This window comes from Copadichromis virginalis, linkage group LG11 (genome assembly GCF_057382275.1).
Source record: "Copadichromis virginalis isolate Kocher_CV1m ecotype Utaka linkage group LG11, C_Virginalis_male_GT1.1, whole genome shotgun sequence".
Classification (NCBI taxonomy): domain Eukaryota; kingdom Metazoa; phylum Chordata; class Actinopteri; order Cichliformes; family Cichlidae; genus Copadichromis; species Copadichromis virginalis.
In genome coordinates, this window is record NC_140628.1 from 33,833,979 (window position 1) to 33,852,283 (window position 18,305).

General features: G+C 39.4%; 1 protein-coding gene across 5 annotated transcripts in view; it reads left to right on the forward strand.

Moving 5' to 3' along the window:
* Nucleotides 1–18,305, forward strand: part of sema6cb (semaphorin 6Cb) — a 149,380-nt gene that overhangs the window by 117,772 nt on the left and 13,303 nt on the right. For 3 of the 5 annotated variants that reach the window (XM_085472125.1, XM_085472126.1, XM_085472127.1), the window contains 3 exons: nt 10,500–10,558; nt 11,012–11,062; nt 15,177–15,332. In XM_085472125.1, the coding sequence (XP_085328251.1) occupies nt 10,500–10,558; nt 11,012–11,062; nt 15,177–15,332 (266 nt within the window). The remainder of the gene's footprint in view (nt 1–10,499; nt 10,559–11,011; nt 11,063–15,176; nt 15,333–18,305) is intronic. The other 2 variants (XM_085472128.1, XM_085472129.1) reach the window with 2 other exon arrangements.

Genomic DNA, 18,305 nt, shown 5'->3' on the forward strand with positions numbered 1-18,305 from the left:
GTTTGACCTTCAGTTCTTTTTCACATTGTCTTTGTGGCTGATGACATTGGCTTCCTGTTATGCGACTGGCTGATTCGATATCTGCATTGCTGAGCAGCTGAACAGGTGTACTCAATGAGGTAGCATATCTTAGTAACAAATATATCTATCATTAACACTAAGCTGCTTTTGGCAAATGAGTGCTAGTACAAGGTGAAGCTATTAAGGGAATAAGCTGACCTTGGTCTTTATTAATTAAGGGTCATTCTGCAGTTTATTTCAGAGGGCACTGCAATGAACTGTTAGTTGACATTGGTTTTCAGGCTCCACTTCAGTGAGTGGCGGTCTGTCCAAAACTAAAACATACTTTAAAAGTTAAAAGCCCTTCATGTCGTAAAAGTAATTTTCTGATCCCATCTATAATAATGAATCACCCAAGCAAAATTGTGCAGATTTGCTTCATAATCAAACACTCCAGGAGGTTTCAGCTGTTAATTCTTCCCCGGACGAACATATAGTAATTAGTGGGAACCGCCACTGTGGTGTTTGGTCAGTCTGAAAGCACTTGGGAGGGCACAGCGATATAAAGGCATTATTAGTTTCTTAACTCCCAGGCACAGAGGACAGGTTCGCAATTTAGTCAATAATGTGCAGCCAAACAGGAAGAGAAGCAATAATTTTTTTAATCTCATTTCACTCCTCAAGTGAGTTGTTGAACACTGCACGGATCAACTTGACCTGCTGGGGTGATGTGCTTTTGACAATCAATAGCTAATCTACGATGAGACAAGTGGGCAACATCAACATGATGAATATGTGATCATCATTTTGCCGGACTCTCAACATGTCTCACTTTTGTTTGTTGTACTGGACGTGTTAAAGCTGTGTAATTGGGTTGTTGATGGTGAAAATGTGGTGGGTGAGAGGCAGACAGGTCAGCAGAATTAAAATCCAAATATATTTCTTTGCCCTTGCGAACTGGAAGGAAGTTTGTTTTACGTGGGTTCTCCCCGGGTGCTCCGGCTTCCTCCCACAGTCCAAAAACATGCAGTAGTGGGGATAGGTTAATTGGCGTTTGGAGTTTCTTTTAGCAAGTAAAATCCACGCATCCATCAATTGGTCCATCAGAGCTCAAAGCTTTTCAAGATTTGTGTGATCTTGTAGCACTGAAATAACTTGTATAGTATAATGTTCTGCTATACACTCTCCTCCAGTTTTGGCTAATGAATACATCTTTACTCATAATACTTTTGGTGAGGCCAGTTTTTCCACACCTCAGTATAGTACTAGGCAGAAAAACAATTCTGGTGCCATTACTGCCAACCTGTTTGGCTCTGCCATTAAAAGGAAAGTTAAGGTTTGCAGTAGAGCACCAGTAAAACCTGCTGCTGCAGCTCAGTTTGTGCTCCAAATTTAATCTACGCCCATTTTCCTCTGTCCCAGTATGTTTGAATATTAAGACAAAAATTTTTATGCTTCATCTATTTCTGTTGTGTGTTCCTTCCCGGTGTAAAGGAGTAGGCAGTTAAGATCTTGGGAGACACTGGGGCACTGCATCTGATTCTCCCTTTCACTTTGATGTGTGATGTGGCTACAACTGTTATGCAAGAACACGAAATTGAACCTAGCCTGTGGTTTGGTTACTGGAGAGGTTGCAAGGTGTACCCGGCACTACCCGTGGAGGAGGCCGACATAATTAAGCAGAGCTGGCGCTTCTCCCGTGTGGCTTAGGGCAGGAAGCAGGATGCTGTGTTGATTCATTTGGTTTGTTTTGACAAATAAAAACATGATTAATTTATTTGCAGTGATGCTGATTATAGGACCTCAAAAATGTGCATCTAAATTGACCAGTCTTTGTATTTGTAGCTAGACTTTTATGCTGTAGTGTACTTGCTAATACAGGGTCTGCATCTAGCCTGTGTGATGTATGACTGATGTTATCAGCATGACTTTCTCCGCCAGATGTTTGGCTGGTTGCTTGTTCAGCAAGCCAAGGTGTAACACAAGATTGATGGAGTTCATATTCTTTCTGTATTGCATCACAGTGATGTGTAGTGTGTGGAGAGAAACACTGCAAGGAATTGAAGTTCAGGTTCAGAAATGGTAGTAGGAGACAATAAAGGAAAATAAAAATGGAGCAGGGGAAAAACTTTTTGCAAACTTTCCAATACTCAGATTGAGAAAGAGTAGCAGTCTGGTTAATGCATCAAAAGCCAGTTCCATAATAGAGATTGAAAATAATAATGTCATAGTTCTATTTAAGGACGATCACCTGAGACAATTTTGTTTCACGGCCACTGCAGACCACTACTGTATGCTGTAGGAACAAAATACGCAATGCAATTTCAGCTGGACTCTAATGTGCAAGCAACAGGTCGGCCATTGCCTCTGTTTTCTTCAGACCCTTCCCTCCCCCTCTTCTGAAGTCTGGGCCATAAAATCAGAAGTGATGTTCAGCTGCATGTGTTTCAATCATGCAGCCATGTACCGCTCCGTTTGGTAAAATAGGGAAGAAAGATGGATGGCTGGTTGGTTGGATGGACAGATGGATGAATAGGTAGGCAGATAGATGGTGGTAATAAAGGCTAGAGGAGGAGGGGTAGGAGGTAGGAGTAAGGGCAGTTAAAGGTACTATTTTCTTCTCCTGACAGTCAAGGACTATGTGCGTCCCTGTGTGGTTGATATACAACCTGCTGCTAAATCACCTCGCCTGGCGTTTTTTTTCCCTTCCTTTCTTACCTCTCTGTACATGGGTTGTAAACTGTTGTGCTTGGAGTTTGCTGTAGACTGACATCGCACTACATTTGCCCCTGTCTCACACACAAACACACCGAGGGAGAGGAAGAGAGGGAGAGTGGCACTGTTGACTGGCTTCCAATAGATTATTCTGACGGCTGAAAATGTGCAGCTCTGGAATTATTGCATATCTTCTGCTTGGCCACCCAGACATATTACTTTCCCTGCCCTTGCATGGACAGAGGCTAATGGGATTTTTTTTCTAATTCATGTTGCTGTGCGCCACGTTATATTTGTGTATTTGAGAGAGCCTGGTATTTTGCTTCTTGTACATAAATCATTATTTTTGTTTTGTTTTCAGTCTGTGTGGTGAAATTGTTGGCATGTGACTGTAAAGGGATAGATTTTAGGAAAATATACACTTAATAGCTATTTTGAGAGTTTTTTGGCCAAGGATAGTGACTTCCTGGAGTTTTGTGACTTTGCGGTTGCCAGACAACCATCCGATTCCACCAAATGGTTAGCCTATCTTAGCATATAGCCTGGAAACAGCTGGTTGTCTGGCAGGCTAGCATTATTAACACTATTCCAGAAAGTCGCTGCACACAGACAAGGAAAGGAACAGCATATTGTAGATTTTAAGTTGTGGTTTATTTACAGAGTCAAGTTGGCTCAAATACTAGAGTAAAGTGGTTAATCTGATAATGTGTATCCTACTGAGGGGAGGAGGAGGGGCAGGCATTACTTACTGGGTTTATAGAGAGCTGGATGTCAGCTAGAAATTCGCTGCATTGTTTAGAAATCTGTGAATGTTTTATGGGTTTGGGCTTTTTTATGCCTCCTGGTGCATGCTGAGATAATCAGTAAAGACACGCTGCTTTCAAGAAAGTAAGGAAGAGATTATGATTTAAAATATTTTTGTCATTATTAAGAAATTTGTGTGGAATGAAATATAAAAGTTGGTAAGCACCATGAATTTTCAGAGCGTTTGAGAACTGGAAAGAGTCTTAGGGTTGGTGATTGTGGTTGAGGTGAAGACCTTGCAGTTCTCACTGGATGGTCCTCGCATATAGAGGAAGTTTTGATGTGGCGTCGTGCTGCCAGTGTGCACTGATTTATGGATATAGTGTGCGGTTTGATTTATGAGTCGTGTTTAGCGTGCAGGACAGAGCCACACTGGAAGCCAGCGGACCGTAGTCTGAGAAAGATCAGCCAAAATATCCTGTCCAAACTCAACTACAGTATGGGAACCCTGCCAGGGAGGAGGAGAAGTATGAGCAGACAAAAAAGAAAACAAAGGGAAGGAGGAGAGGAGGAAAAAAGAAACTGGGAGACAGGACAAAGCCAATAGGTGCAGAGAAATGTTCATTAAATGAGCGGAAAATAATGAAAAAAAGAACATGGGGGTAAATGAGGGAGAGAAAGTTTAAGGAGCATTTCTCAGAGCCGAACATGTGTTATTCATTTAGATTTTTGTATTCATGGAAAGAAGCGGTCTGCTCCAGCTGTCTGTGTGCGACTCTGAAGTAACATCAGATTTTAAAGCTGCATTAACTGATATCTTTTATATATGTGTATATATATCATTGAAAGATGGTGAGAAATAGCAAGTGAATGAGGAGAAAGGAAAAAGAGGATGATGAAGGGATGGCGATGGGACGGGAGAGGGGTGAAGCGATGTGAATCAGGCAGCAGCAGAAAAAAATCTTTTTGAGATGAAGCAGCTCAAAAGTCATCTTTCTCCTGGGACTTCCTCCTCTGTCTGTCTGTCTTTTTCTCGCTGTCTCCTCTCTCACATCACTCTTTTCATGGACTATCAGTCACTTCTTTCCCCCCCATTCCTTTCTCATCCAGAGGTGGCATAAATTTTAATGACTGATTTGTGGCAGATCCAGAGGATAGGTGGGAGAGAGCAGAGCATATTCACAGCCTGTTTCCATCTTTTCTTCTCTCACATTGAAGTATGGCAGTACCAGATGGCTTGGCTTCATATCATTTCTGGGTGTTTTAGTTTATCCATTATGCATTTAATGCAATCAGTGTCACCAGTGCATAATGCCAAGGACAAAGAGTGGACAGAGATCCTAGAAAGAAAAAGCATATCTGCTCTGTAATGAAGATGAAACGGCTAGGATGAGGATCAGGCCACCAGTATTTCTACTCAAGATGTGATGACAAAGTTCTGCACCTCTGCTCATTAGATGATTTAAATTTGGCTCATTGCTCCTTCAGGGTTGCTTCCTTGTGCACCAACTTTGTTTATTTAAATCACAGTCCTGTTCTGAGTCTTTGCAGTCTTGTGTCGACAATTTAGCCTTTTCTATGTCAAAATGGTCACATTTTGTAGCTCCATCTACAACCCGGAGATCAAACATCAGTGTAGTGTCAAAGTCAAGTGAGTTCTTTCCTCAGGGCTAGACTGTACCCAATGTTCTCTCTCAGGTGCCTCATGGTATAGTACAAATGCACCAACAAGTGACCTTGACCACAGTGTGCGTCAGCAAGAATTGCAAGTTTTCTGGCAATTTGATGCAGTCATCAATCACCACCTGCTCTTCTCTTTAGATATGGCTTTCTTCTCTTCCACAAAATTAAAGACTCACTGTTTTCACTCACCAAAAGAACTCCGGTGTGCATTACAGATATAAATGATCACGTCAAAACTTCCAGAATATTTTAAAAGTAGCAGTTGCTTTGCAGCTCTTCCAAGCTGATGACGTTTAATGAGCTGAATTTTAATCAGGGCAGCGTTTGGATTTTCATAGTGTTACAGGACTCACCGGTTCCTGAAGGTGTCAGAGGCTTAGGAATTTCTTTAAAAGTGAACACTACTTTTTAGAAAACACTAATCAAATGGATTAAAAGAACAAATATGGTCTATTTGCTGGGGACTATTTTTGGCTTTGGATGAACTCATTCTGCTCCAGTATTTCCAGTAATCATCAGTCTATGTGGGATTAATAATAAAAAAAAATCTACTATGTGTGGGAGTTCAGTGCAAGAAATCATAAATAATATGTCACCCACTGCAACCTCACCAATGTGTTTTTAGAAGTATTTGGAGAGCAGTTAACCTCAATCTACTAAACGTTTCAGTTATTTACTTTGTTTTGATCTGTTTTGGACTCGTAAATACTGAAAATATAGTTAAATGCTCTAAAATCTTACAGATTCTGCACACTTTGGTTGTGTTGCAGTTTATCTGGGAATTAAAATATGGTAATATTGATTAAAAATAAAAATGGGACACAGGCATACCCTGATGCCAAATGCCACTAGTACCATATAATGTGATGATGGTTTCACTGACTGCCAGCTGGAGCAGACTCTGCACAACTTCTGTTCAGTCATGGCGCCAAATCATAAATATAACTGGCTCTGCAGTCATTATTTCCCTGCATTATTATTATTATTATTATTATTATTATTATTATTATTATGTATAGTTCATACATTTTTCCCCAAGCACCTTGTATTTAAATTTCTTTGAAGTTATACAATATTTATTATTATTTTACTGAAACACTGAAATGCGGTCAACTCTAGAATATACATACACATGTTTACATATTACATATATATCTGTACAAAATATTTACAGCCATTCAGGTTGTGTATGATTGTATCCGTGCAGTTCTCCATCCTGCCTTGGTGGTTACACGTGTGATTAATTTGAGCCTACGTTTTTTCCTTATTTATGGATTCCCGTGTGAAAGAGTTATTTTCTTGTGCAGATGCTCACCTTACGTGTTATTTAAGATTGGCGTCATTAAAGTGGAACGTCAGACATCCAAAAACATTATTTCTCTGATCTGCTAAATAAAATCAATACTGTGCTCCTGGCTGGAAGGGCATTTTGTTTTGAGTGTCAGAATAAAGATAAAGACCACGGAACAAATCTAGCACACCAGGCAGAAATTTAGATCTCTTTGCTCAGCAGCATAGTAAAAGCTGCAGTACTTGAACCTAGACTGAAAGATTTTGTAAATAAGAGCAGTGAGCGCGTTGTAATTGTGAAGTTGAGCACGACAGTGTGAGTGGTCCTTGGGTTCAGCTGTTTATTCATGCTCATGAACTCCAGGACAATTATGGTGAAGAGTGCCAGCGGTTTTGCATATTTTTTTAAACATCAAGGTGACCGGTCAACCTACTAGTTAAAACAACTCTATTTATAGCCTTGGTTTACTTTTAATCCACAGTGTGAAATAAAATAGTCTTTCCACTTGCTGATTGTCACTTCACTGTTTGACCTTCACTTTAAAAAATGAGTTTGAGGCGTGTGTTTTTTGTTTTTTTCTTTTTCTGGTGAACAGCTAAAGGTGGATGGAAACGGCAGGGTGAAAATGTTGGTCATTTCAGCTTAACATTGTTTGTCCAGAGGGAAATTTGCCTCACAGCAAAATGAATTTATAATACAAAATATAGATGTAAGTACACTCTCCAGCCACTTCATCAGGTTCAGCTGCTCATTAACCTCCTAGGACCTGGCGTCCATAAATGTGGACATCACATTTTGGGTTGTCCACACCAAAATACTACATTTTGCTCTACAAGGCCTGATATCCACTTACGAGGACATTATACTGCCACTGTTCTATTGAAATTTTAAACAAATATGCTCATATGTTGCTCTCATTTTTCTCAGAAACAAAAATTAGGTAAAAAGAAAAACAACAAAAACCTGATAATTCTTTGTTTTTACATTCATCAGGTGCCAATCAGCCCAAATATCAAAGAGAAATTAAAAATGCATGCCATGGAGAAGTTCAGGTCTTAGGATGTTAACCCAAATATCTAATCAGCTGTTCAGATGACAGGAAGTCAGTGATCTTAGGCAGACATGGTCAAGGTAACCTGAGTGTTTCAAAAACTGGAGGCCTGCTGGATTTTTCTGCTACCTAACCAGCCAACCTCTTAGGTTTACAAGAATAGTCTGAACAAAATAACATTGTGTTGATGTCTGAGGGTTAGAGGAGAATGGCTCGGCTGCTTCACATTATGAAAGGAAGGTAACAGTAATTCAAATAACCAGTCATTGCAACCAAGGTATGCAGAAGAGCGTCTCTGAATGCACAATACGTGGAACCTTGAAGCCGATGGGCTTCACTAACAGAAGGCCACACTTTGTATGACTCCTTACAGCTAAGAACACAAAAATGAGGCTGAAAGGGAATGAAGATTAGACAGTGGGTGATTGAAAAAACGTTCCCGATTTCTACCACGGCATACAGAACTGGAACCACATAAAATGTGTTGTTGATGGTATAACGGGGGGATATTTTCTTGGCATACCTAGGACCTGTTCACCTTTGTTTAAATACAACAACCTACCCCTGTATGACTACAGTATACCCATCTTCTGATGGCTACTTCCAGCAGGATCGCACACCATGTAACAGGGTTCAGATCATATCAAACTGGTTTTCACTCTCTGTACTCAAGTACTCCACAGTCACCAGATCTCAATCCAATTAATCCAAATCTGAGAGCCACTTGGGGGTCCAACCTGGTAGTAGCAAGGCATGCCTAATTAAATGGCCAGCGAGTGTAGAAATACAGAAGCAAAAAAGCTGTTCACTGTACTGATTAAAAGCAAGTGCAGCAATGGTAGGGTGAATAAAAAGCAAATGACAACTAACATACAAAGTCTGTGACTTAAACAAAAGGAAAAAATAGAAACGGATAAAAACTTCATCAGTTGTTTAATGTCAAGCACACCAGCTACTCCCAAGCTGTGAAAATGCATCCTTTAAAGATATATCTTCTTTTGTTTTTCTCAAGTTTATCTCGCAAACTACTCTTTTCTCCACACAACACTGAGTATCAGCATGGTGTTCTTTGATTTGATAATCACCTCCTGTCCTACACCAACACTCTCCCTCCTCAGGAAACATAAGAAGTTGGTATAAAAGAGTCAGGGTTTTTAGTGAGTAACAAAGGGTATAATTTGGTGCACCAGGTGGGCCCATGTGAGCTAATCAGCCTCCTTGCAGAAGGTTTTACAAACACAAATCCCTAAATTTGACTGTTTGCAGTGAAGAAATTATTATTTGCGCTGATTCCCCCCCACCAACCCCCTTCTGAGTTTAGTATTATTGCTTTTTCGATGCTCATTATTTGAATTTGTGCTTGCAAAAGTGTTTCTCTTGTCTCTGTGTTAGAAGACTTTTTTGCTAATAATAGATGGATGCTGGGGGTCTGTGTTTGCATAAAATCTGTGTGAGACTTATGTTTCTGTTTAGGTTATATAAGGAACTAATTGGTTTGTTATAGAGTGGGCGTGTGAGTGTGCTTTTACAAAGTGTTTCTTCTTGTATACTGGATCATTACACTTAAGCTTATGCAGTATATGAGCCTGTGTCTGCTTTATTTGGTTCATTACAACATGTGGGAGGATTGTTGGCGACGATGTGAAGCTCATTTCAGCTCAGCTTGGAAAGACTTCCGCTCCACCGTGCACTGGCTCAATCTCAATGCTTAACCATCAAACGGATGCATCTGGATGAGCCGTTTATTTGTGATTGACTTGAAGGTAAAAGATGGCTCGTCTGTATTAAGGGGAAAAGCGTATCAATCGTAGGCGCGTTTTGATCAGAGCAGCAGAAAATCAATAATTGTCAGATTGTGTTTCTTGTCAGTTTGAAGTGGTTCAAAAGGTGAATTAAGAGGATTTGAGTTACATACTCACAAGTTCACAAAGGCAAAGATTACACGGCGAAAACATTTTTGAAGGGACTTATTTGATCTTTTGTCTCTTCACTTCACAGTGGCTCAGTTTATGACTGTCACTCAATTAAATGTAATCACACTCTACAGAAATGTAACCGAATGTAGAATAAAGTGCCACACAAGCATGCATAAAGTCTGGGGACCACAAAAACATTATAATAATTATACAAATATTCATTAACCTTCCACATCACTTACATAAAACAGTAAATGGTGTTTTGAATGAGACCTTGTGCTTCCTCTTTTCCTCTCTGAAATCCACAAAAAACATTTAGAAAGCTTTCTGCAAAAGCAATTCATTTTTCTGTATTTATTTCCTTCACTTTGTGCTACTCATTAATTTGGAAAAATGTCCATGGAGGTGGCCAGGGAGTCAGGAGCAGAAAATGTCTCAGTGAAGACATCAGGGAAAATGATAGGCTTTGGTGTCAGTGAGTCTGACCTGATACACTTCACTGTTTCATCCGGCGATCGTACATGGCAGAGCAAGCGAGCGAGCAAACTGTAGGTATCAATTTTATCAGCTGCAGCTTTGGTAGACTTAAATAAAGTGCAGCTAGAGGAGGTGTTGTGGATAGAGAGAGAGGCTTATATCTACAAATTGTAGGAAATGACTAAGTAGAGTACAGGCAGAAGAGCCAAGCTGAGGAAATGCAAGGACACACAAAAGTAAATTACTACTTTCATCACAAACTAACTTCTGGAATCTGCTGAACGCCACAAATTTGATGGTATACAACCTTGCAGGAAGATCTAAGGGTAGATTTTTTTTTCCTTCAGTTCTGGCCACTACTGTGTCCAAACAACAAACACTCTGACCTCAGCCAGATGTAAAACAAATTAAATTTTGTTGTTCTTTCTTTTCTTTTTCCCCCCCTTTCTTTTGGTGCGCTTGCCTTCCTGTCTCCAAAAGCTGCTTTTGAGCAAAACCAATTTTGGAAAGAGGTGCTTTGTTAGAAATGGACATTGAGTGAAATGGATTGATGCAAATTTACTGACAGGCTTCGTTGTCTTTGTTGCTGTGTGGGTGTGCGTCTTTGTTTCTTTGTCTTCAGAGGCGGGTTTGAACAGGATGTGGAGAACGGCTACCATCAGCACCCCGATACCTGCCACGGTGAGATGGAACAAACTCATTTATTCGTAGGAATTTACATGATCAATAAAGGCAGATTTAAAACTACTGATTGTTATCAGATCTCGACGGCAGCTGGCGCAACTGAACAAATTAAAATGGAGCGTTATGTTTTATTTTAGCTATGGCTGCAGTTTAGTTCATGTTGAAGGAGCTTGAAAAGTAGTTTGTCCACCTCCGTTCACAATCCCTGCTGGAATACTGTTCTCAATCTTTCTATGCTAATTAAACATTTGCTCAAAGAAGCATGTTTTTGTAAGACAAAGTGAATTGTTTCCAGCTCTTTTGCATGTGTCTGGGATGTGATGAGAACCACTAACAGGACAAATTCAGCAATCATTGCCTCCCATCAGAACGTAATGAAATGTTGTCCAGAAAACGCAAATCTTAACAAATAATATCACACTGATATTGTTTTGTATTTCTTTTCTCCAGATGTCTTGGCAACCACTCGCAAGCAGAACACAGCACTGGATTCAGCGTATGGTCAGTGGACACATTTATTTATTTATACGTATATTTATTTCCATTTATGTCCCTTTTCTCTAAAGTCAACAGTCTCACAGCTAAGAAACAACTAACAGCCTTTCTTATTCCCAAAGGGATGTTAGTTTTATCTTTTCATTTATTTAATTTTAATTAATTTTGGAAATTTTGTTTGCATCCTGTATTATTTTAGAAGGTTTTTTTTCTACTATGCATAGCAGCAGCACTGTGAGGCCCAGAGGTGTGTAAGGAAGTTACCTTGAAGATGAGACCAGCAAAAGTTAAAATCAAGTAGGTTTTTGTATGAACAGAAGAGAGATTGGAAGATTGGAAAAACCTTTAAGGCCGTATTAGTAAAACAGCTGGGATATTTTTTAAAAATATCCCCAAATATCATTGCAAAGGACTTCTCACTCCCTACGAGTCAGATCTATGCAGTTATGTGCCTGTAAAGTAAATGTTTCCACACTTGGCTACATGGGAGGTTAGAGAATCTTTTACTGAGGCAGCTGAATGGCTGGCACCACCTCTCCCTCTTAGCCAGTTTGACAGTTTAAACATTGAAGCCATTGTCTGAAGCATCACTTCTTTGATGGACCAGGAGCTCCGCTGGCCAGGCTGCCTAATGCCCTGTATCAAGAAGGATCATCATCCCTGTCACGTTCCATTACTCCCCCGCCAGCCACACCGCACAGCCCCTGGCATGGCCGGAATAGAAATAGAAATGGCGCTAAGCTGGCTAGCACTCAGATAAGATTGAGGAGGTGGTGTTAGGACAATTTTCTGACACTGCTGCATTCAAAAGTAGTCATTTTCAAACAGATGGTTGCTAACAAGGCTCATTCACTTTTATCTACACAGCTAGTGCACCCGCCTCAACTTTTTAAGGAGTTGAGGAGTCAGATCCCTTTGTCACTGGACAAATTGAGGCACAGGGGATCTAATGGCAGTGGCTGATCCAAGACAGTGATTTATAACAATACCGAGCCCATCATCCTAGAAGATGCTGGCCATTATGGCTCAGAACTATCCTTCCTACATCTGTGTCTTTTTCTTAGAACAGAGGCCACTTTGTCTGCTCGAGGCTTCAGCCCAGACCTCCACAGTCCCACACTGCCTCAGTAGTCTGTAAAGCCTCACTGCTGGAGGAATTACAACTCAGTTGGTAGCAAGACTTGATGAGCAACCCTACTGCTTAATCCTGTGGGGTTCTCACTACCCTAATGCTTCACTGCTCCATTTGAAGTTTTCCACACGCAGACAGATTCTGTCTCTGGTTTATTCTTTTTTGTGTCTATAGTTTTTTTTTCTAGCTGATTCACAAGAAAAGCCTTTTAAGTCTCTACACTGAACATCAATTATCAGCTTTCCGAGACAATAAAACACTCCATATGCCTAACAAAGCTGTTGTCATTCGGGGGCTCTGTTCCCTGTTCGAAAAAACCACCAAAGGCAGGGACGTTTTCTTTCTTCCACTGTCACCCAAACAATCACAGCCAGCACAGGGATTAGCTTGAGACAAGCACCTGCCTGTGTAGGTAGTAAAGTGTTTCTGTGTTTTATAGTGAACGGGGTTTTTGTGCTTCACTAACAATAAAAAAGACAAACATTTTATTAGATTTTCTTAAAAAATGGTAAGTTAATAAAGTAATGATGAAGTCATGGAGCTGCCGTCCAAAGTGCCAGGGCCAAGCACCTCCTGGTACAGTTTTAATTTGCCCAGCACAGATGGCGAACTGACAGGGCTCCTCATTCAGAGTGAACACTGTCAACTGGCTCACAGTGAGAAACGGAGAGAGCAAACTCTTCTCATCCAGTCTGGGTGTGAACTCTGCAGAATGCTAACATTATGGCTGGCTTATTAGTGCGTGAGCCCAAGCCAATAGCAGCATGCTGCTCACCATACCTCAAGGACAACAGAGAGCTAATCGTGCAATCAAAATGTGGAGTGTGTCATTGGGAAAAAATATGTTTGATAATACCGTGCCTGTGGCAACTAATGCCCAGTGTGTTTCTTGGCATGTGTTTGAACCAAATCCAAATGTGTTAGTCATAATGTTTGCTGGGCTACACCGAGGTGATGGAGAAGTTAAGTAACTTGTCAGGAATGAGTGTTTTTAGACAAACGTAAGGAAAATGCAACTTAAGGTGTCTTAGTAATGCGTTGGGACACCATGTATGATCAGAACAACTCCAACTGATTTTTTTTTTTTAAGTCACTAAACTGCACTGAAGGGAAGAAACACGTTGTCATCCCAAAGGAGCTTCTGGTAACACTTTCTAATACAAAACAAAGAAATAATTATACTTTAAATTTAAGCATTATCCAAGTAATTTTAAGTATTTTTTTGGTAGTGGATGATTAATTTTAAGTATCATATATCCATATCACAGATTATGGAGTGACTTAAGTTGTGTTTCAACAGTAGGGAGAAAACATGTACATCGAAGTAGTCAAAATTCATTTGAAATAGTTTGCAATTTTGTAGTAATTTTACAATATAGGAAGTTCTTTTTCCCCATCTTATATCGTAATTCCGCTGTAACACAAGTGCATGATGATTGTTGTAATATTCAGGTATCCTTTTATTTTACCAGTATAAATGTGACAAGGATGGTTTTTGCTTGCTTTTATAGGAAAAAATAAATTGGTACCATCAAAATTGGAACTTATAATGACAGAGCAAAGTCCAGCTGTTTCTTTTAGTTTGTTTTTTTTTGTTTTTTTCTCAAAAGAAGTGTGCATGAAAGGAATGTCTTCTCTTCTGTAAAATACCTGGAAGTTAACAAGGTTAAGCCACTCCCTAATCTTTAATATGGTTATACAATACCTGAAATTACTTACGCATTACTTTAAATTACTTGCAGATTAAATTTAAACTCTAACCATTTCTTTATTTCCTCCAAAAGCCTGACTTTTACCACATTGTTATAGTGTACCTACTTTTAACTATTTTATAATTACATTATAATTTCAAGAAAAATCCAATGAAATTCCATTTATTTACAGGTGATTTATGCCCGTCACAGGCTGTATTATAAAGTGCTACCGATCTTCTTTCCTTTATTGTTTTGATGATTGTGGAGGAAGAACACTTTCTACCATGTGAGTGCTGGTCATCAGGAACACCGTAGCTTGTGATACATATCATTTTCATTCTCTTCAAACTATTCAGTGGCCCTTTCTGTCCTATAGATGAGGACATTGCCGTCCTGGCCACTTTTGCACAACAGAAATGTTGCATTGTAGGTTAAAAATGATCGCTCTGAACATTTGTGTATTGATTTGCAACAACCTGTTCCTTTTAGCAGACACATGGACCCAAACCGTGTTGTGAAAATTGAGCCACTGGATCTACTTACTGCTCAGGGGTTCAGGTTTTTCCTTTATTTTGTCGCCCATCCGTATGTTCATTCATTCACTCATGTTCACTCAAGAATTTAAGCTATGAGTGAACCTTGGTGGTTCAAAGGATCAAAGGATCTGATTAGATAGGAATATGCATAAAAGAATAATAAGTTGCAATACAATAAATTCAGAATATGAAAACCTTTTTTTTTCCTGAGCTCTGGGAATTTATTCAAGTGTTCAAAACCTTAGTTGCAGTTATGCCATTATGAAAAGAAATACTTATATTATTATTTCAGTGTGAACCTTTTCAGAGCATACTCTCATCGTGCCCTCATAACTGTTTAGAGTCGCAAAATGTGAAAAACAGCTTTTTAAAATGGTACAAGCTGTTTTTGGTTGTAAAATATTTTTTGAGTCCAGGATATGATCACAAATGCTGAGATGCTTTAATCTCATTTTGCTGGAGAAATACATTGTGACTTGAAGCAGCTGGTTAACTACACTGCAGAGATTTAAATCACTGTATCTGCGGAGTGGCGAATTGACAGACGAATTAACTTGTGCTCTGTCTGCTCATCATGTCCCTGACAGTCATTACAGGGTCTTTATGTTAACGGGTGATGGTTATCTTTCGACTCAGGAATCACCCTCATTTCTCTAAAGTTGATTCTACAGACTGATTCACATTTCACTAATCACTCACTCTGTTGCCCCCTCCTCCTCCTACTCCTCCTCTTCCTTCCCCCTTCGCTACAACCACAGGGAAGACCACACCCACAAGCGCCAGCACAACCTATCATGGGGCGGCATTCCCAAAGGAGGCAGGTGACCCTGAAAGAGGTACAGGTCCTGATCGCCCTCCCCCTGTTGGGGAACAAGGGTCACCTGACTCGGAGCCAATCAGTGTGGAGATGGAGGGTAAGGGGGAGGGATGTATGTCCTCGATACACTCTGACCTGCTGAGGATTGCACTGCTGGGCCCCGAATGCCTCACTGTACACTTCTAACCAGACTAAAAGTAACCCAAAATATATATATCACTCTGGTGCAACAGTTTCCCGTTTTCAGCATGCATACCTGCAAAGCAGTTCAGTCATCTTGCATTCAGTCTCACACAGCTAATGAAAAAACACAAGTGAGACAAATTCAATCAACACTTATTTTCTCCAGTTTTCAGTCATACATTTTTTCTCTCTGCAAACTGTGAAGTAGACTGATTCTGAATTGTCAATGACAACAAATACTCTCCAGTAGAACACAAACTTATATTGGAGGCTGAACATTGTTCTGAATGTGGTGGTATGCATGCTAATATGGGCTTAATGTTCTTCTAGGGTGAAATATCGCTTTCATTATCTGACTAACACGTAACTCTCTAGTTAAACCAATCTCTTAGTGAAAGGGAGAAGGCATTACTAATTGATCCTTTTGATTCATATACTTCATTAGTCCCTGCGATTCATGACGTGATGCATAATTTCCCACACAGCTTCACCTAATGGTTCTACTGACTCAAAGCCCAGTGGGGTAAGATGAAAGTGAGCTAAATGACAAGTTCTTGGTACAGTAATTGGAGACCACATTGTGCATAATCACTAAACAGAGATGGACATTAATCAATACAGCTGAGTCCGGTAAGCTTAAAAAGTGTTAGAGGATCTCGCTTTCTCCTTATGCGCAGCCATACATCTTGATGTGCTCTGTTGACATGGCAGCCATAAACGTGACGGATTTGACGACGTAAATAGATTCTGCGTTGCACTAATTAACTCCTCGCATCAAGCGGAGATCCTAGGTCTACACAACACTGCTCCCGCATGCCCTTTCCTCATCTTTTATTTATTTAGCTCATCAACACACACAAATATCCCCTCAGCGTCAGTGTTCTGATGAGAAAAAAAAAAATCACAGGCCAGGTAACATTTCCTTCTCTCTTTACAAGACCATTCATTTACAATTTAAATGCCCCTTCCAGTTTTAGGCAAGAGTCAGCTTTTAATACAAACTTTGAGAATGTAATGTCAGCTTTCAGGCTATTTGGGGTTCTACCACTGATGATACTCTCTCTATACCTGAATTTGATTCTGAGTCACTAAAATAATAATTTAAAATTAATTTTTTCAAAGTAAAATGACAGTATAAAACAAAAAGAATTGATTCCCTAAAAATTGTGGCATACGCTTTCAACAAATAACATCCCACCAAGCTCCTCCTGTTCTTCAGACTCTGTCAGAAGAAAATACTATAGGGAACAAGCTGTTTAGAAAGATGCTAGCGCCAATCTCCCTCATTACACCTAAAACCACTTACTTTGGTTTCTACATACTTTGATGTCTCTTTCACACTTTTTAGCTTTAACTTCTATGGTAAAAAAAAAAAGTGTTATCAATAAAAGTCATTATTAATTCTCATAACTCAGCACTCGTCTTTCCACAGCTTGCAAAACTGGTGACTTTTGCAGCAAATAGTATTAATATTTTCTTTAAAAATGAACAAAATGATCTGTTGTTATCATTCATGTCTTCACACAAAGTGACATACGCTGTTTTACACTTATTGATGTATTTGGCACAAATTATTTTATCAATAAGGAGGTTGTCTGCTAACATCAGTGATTAATAACAAAATCCTTATGGTAGTTTTAGGCTAAATTAATAAAATCTACTTTTTCTTTCTGCTTTTACTTAATTTGCTACATTGTTGCACACAGAAAAAAAGCTACAAAATCCTATATTTTAGAAGGTGGAATCGTCACATTATTTAAAAAATCAGTCCTGCTTGAAAGGTTTCATTGTTAACTCAGACATCTATCATTTCTGTAGTTATAAGTGCTGCAGTGATTTTGAATTAGGTTTTATTACTGCTCAAGTTTAAAGTGCTCTAGTTTAACTTCAGTTCTGTTCTCACATTGTTAAATACATCAAACATTTCATTTCTCAGTAAGAGCATAAACTCTTCCACACCAATCCTCAGCTGCCACAGTAAATGACATGACCTATAAAAGTCTAACCAGTTTCTGAATATTTAATTAATTCTTGATCTTCATTGTCTCGCGTATCATTTTTTTCCTCACTTTTCAAGATGACAGTTCAAACTTAATCCTGATTAACATTCCAAGCATTTGGCGTTTCAGCAGCTGTTACTCTGAAACGATCTTGTAACGAAATAGGAGCTGCAAAGCAAGAGAAAGTTTTTGAAGCTTTGCTGTCTTGAGTCAAAGCATTTTTGCAGGTTTACAAAAGAAATGCAGTTCATTGGCTAGAATTCAATGAAGACAAAACATCGTGAAGCAGTGTTTTGTTCTCTTCTCGCTGCTTGCCTGTGCACACACCGTGTCAGAATCCGTAAATCCTCACCATGTAAAATAAGCTTCCATTCAGGCAGAAACACTGTGCGGTGGCAACGATGAGCCGTTCAAGCTTACATTTTAAAATAAAGTAAATAAATGACAAGCAGGACCTTAAACCAGGAAGTCAGAGAACATGTGGTGTGTAAGTGAGGCTGTTACACACCTCCCAAACGATGTGCCAGTAGACGGATTAGGACACAAAATAAACTTGTGGTAAAAGTAAACTAAAACTTGATTTAATGATTGTCCATCTTTAGGCCCAGTCTTTACTCAAAACATAGTGTCCAATAATTACAGCACCAACTGACCTTGAGGCTAAACCAGTGTGAAATAAAGTTTTCTGATATACTTCTGATTACTTTCAGCTGTATATATACTGCTGTGATGGTTGATGTTCATATAATTAAAGATATGAGCATGCTCAGGCAAAGATTACTAATAACAATAATGTTTAAGTAATCCCTGTGAGGCACAAGGTCAATCTTCAGACTGCTCTAAATACTGTTTATGAAGGTTTTTTTTATTATTCCTTTTTTTATCTC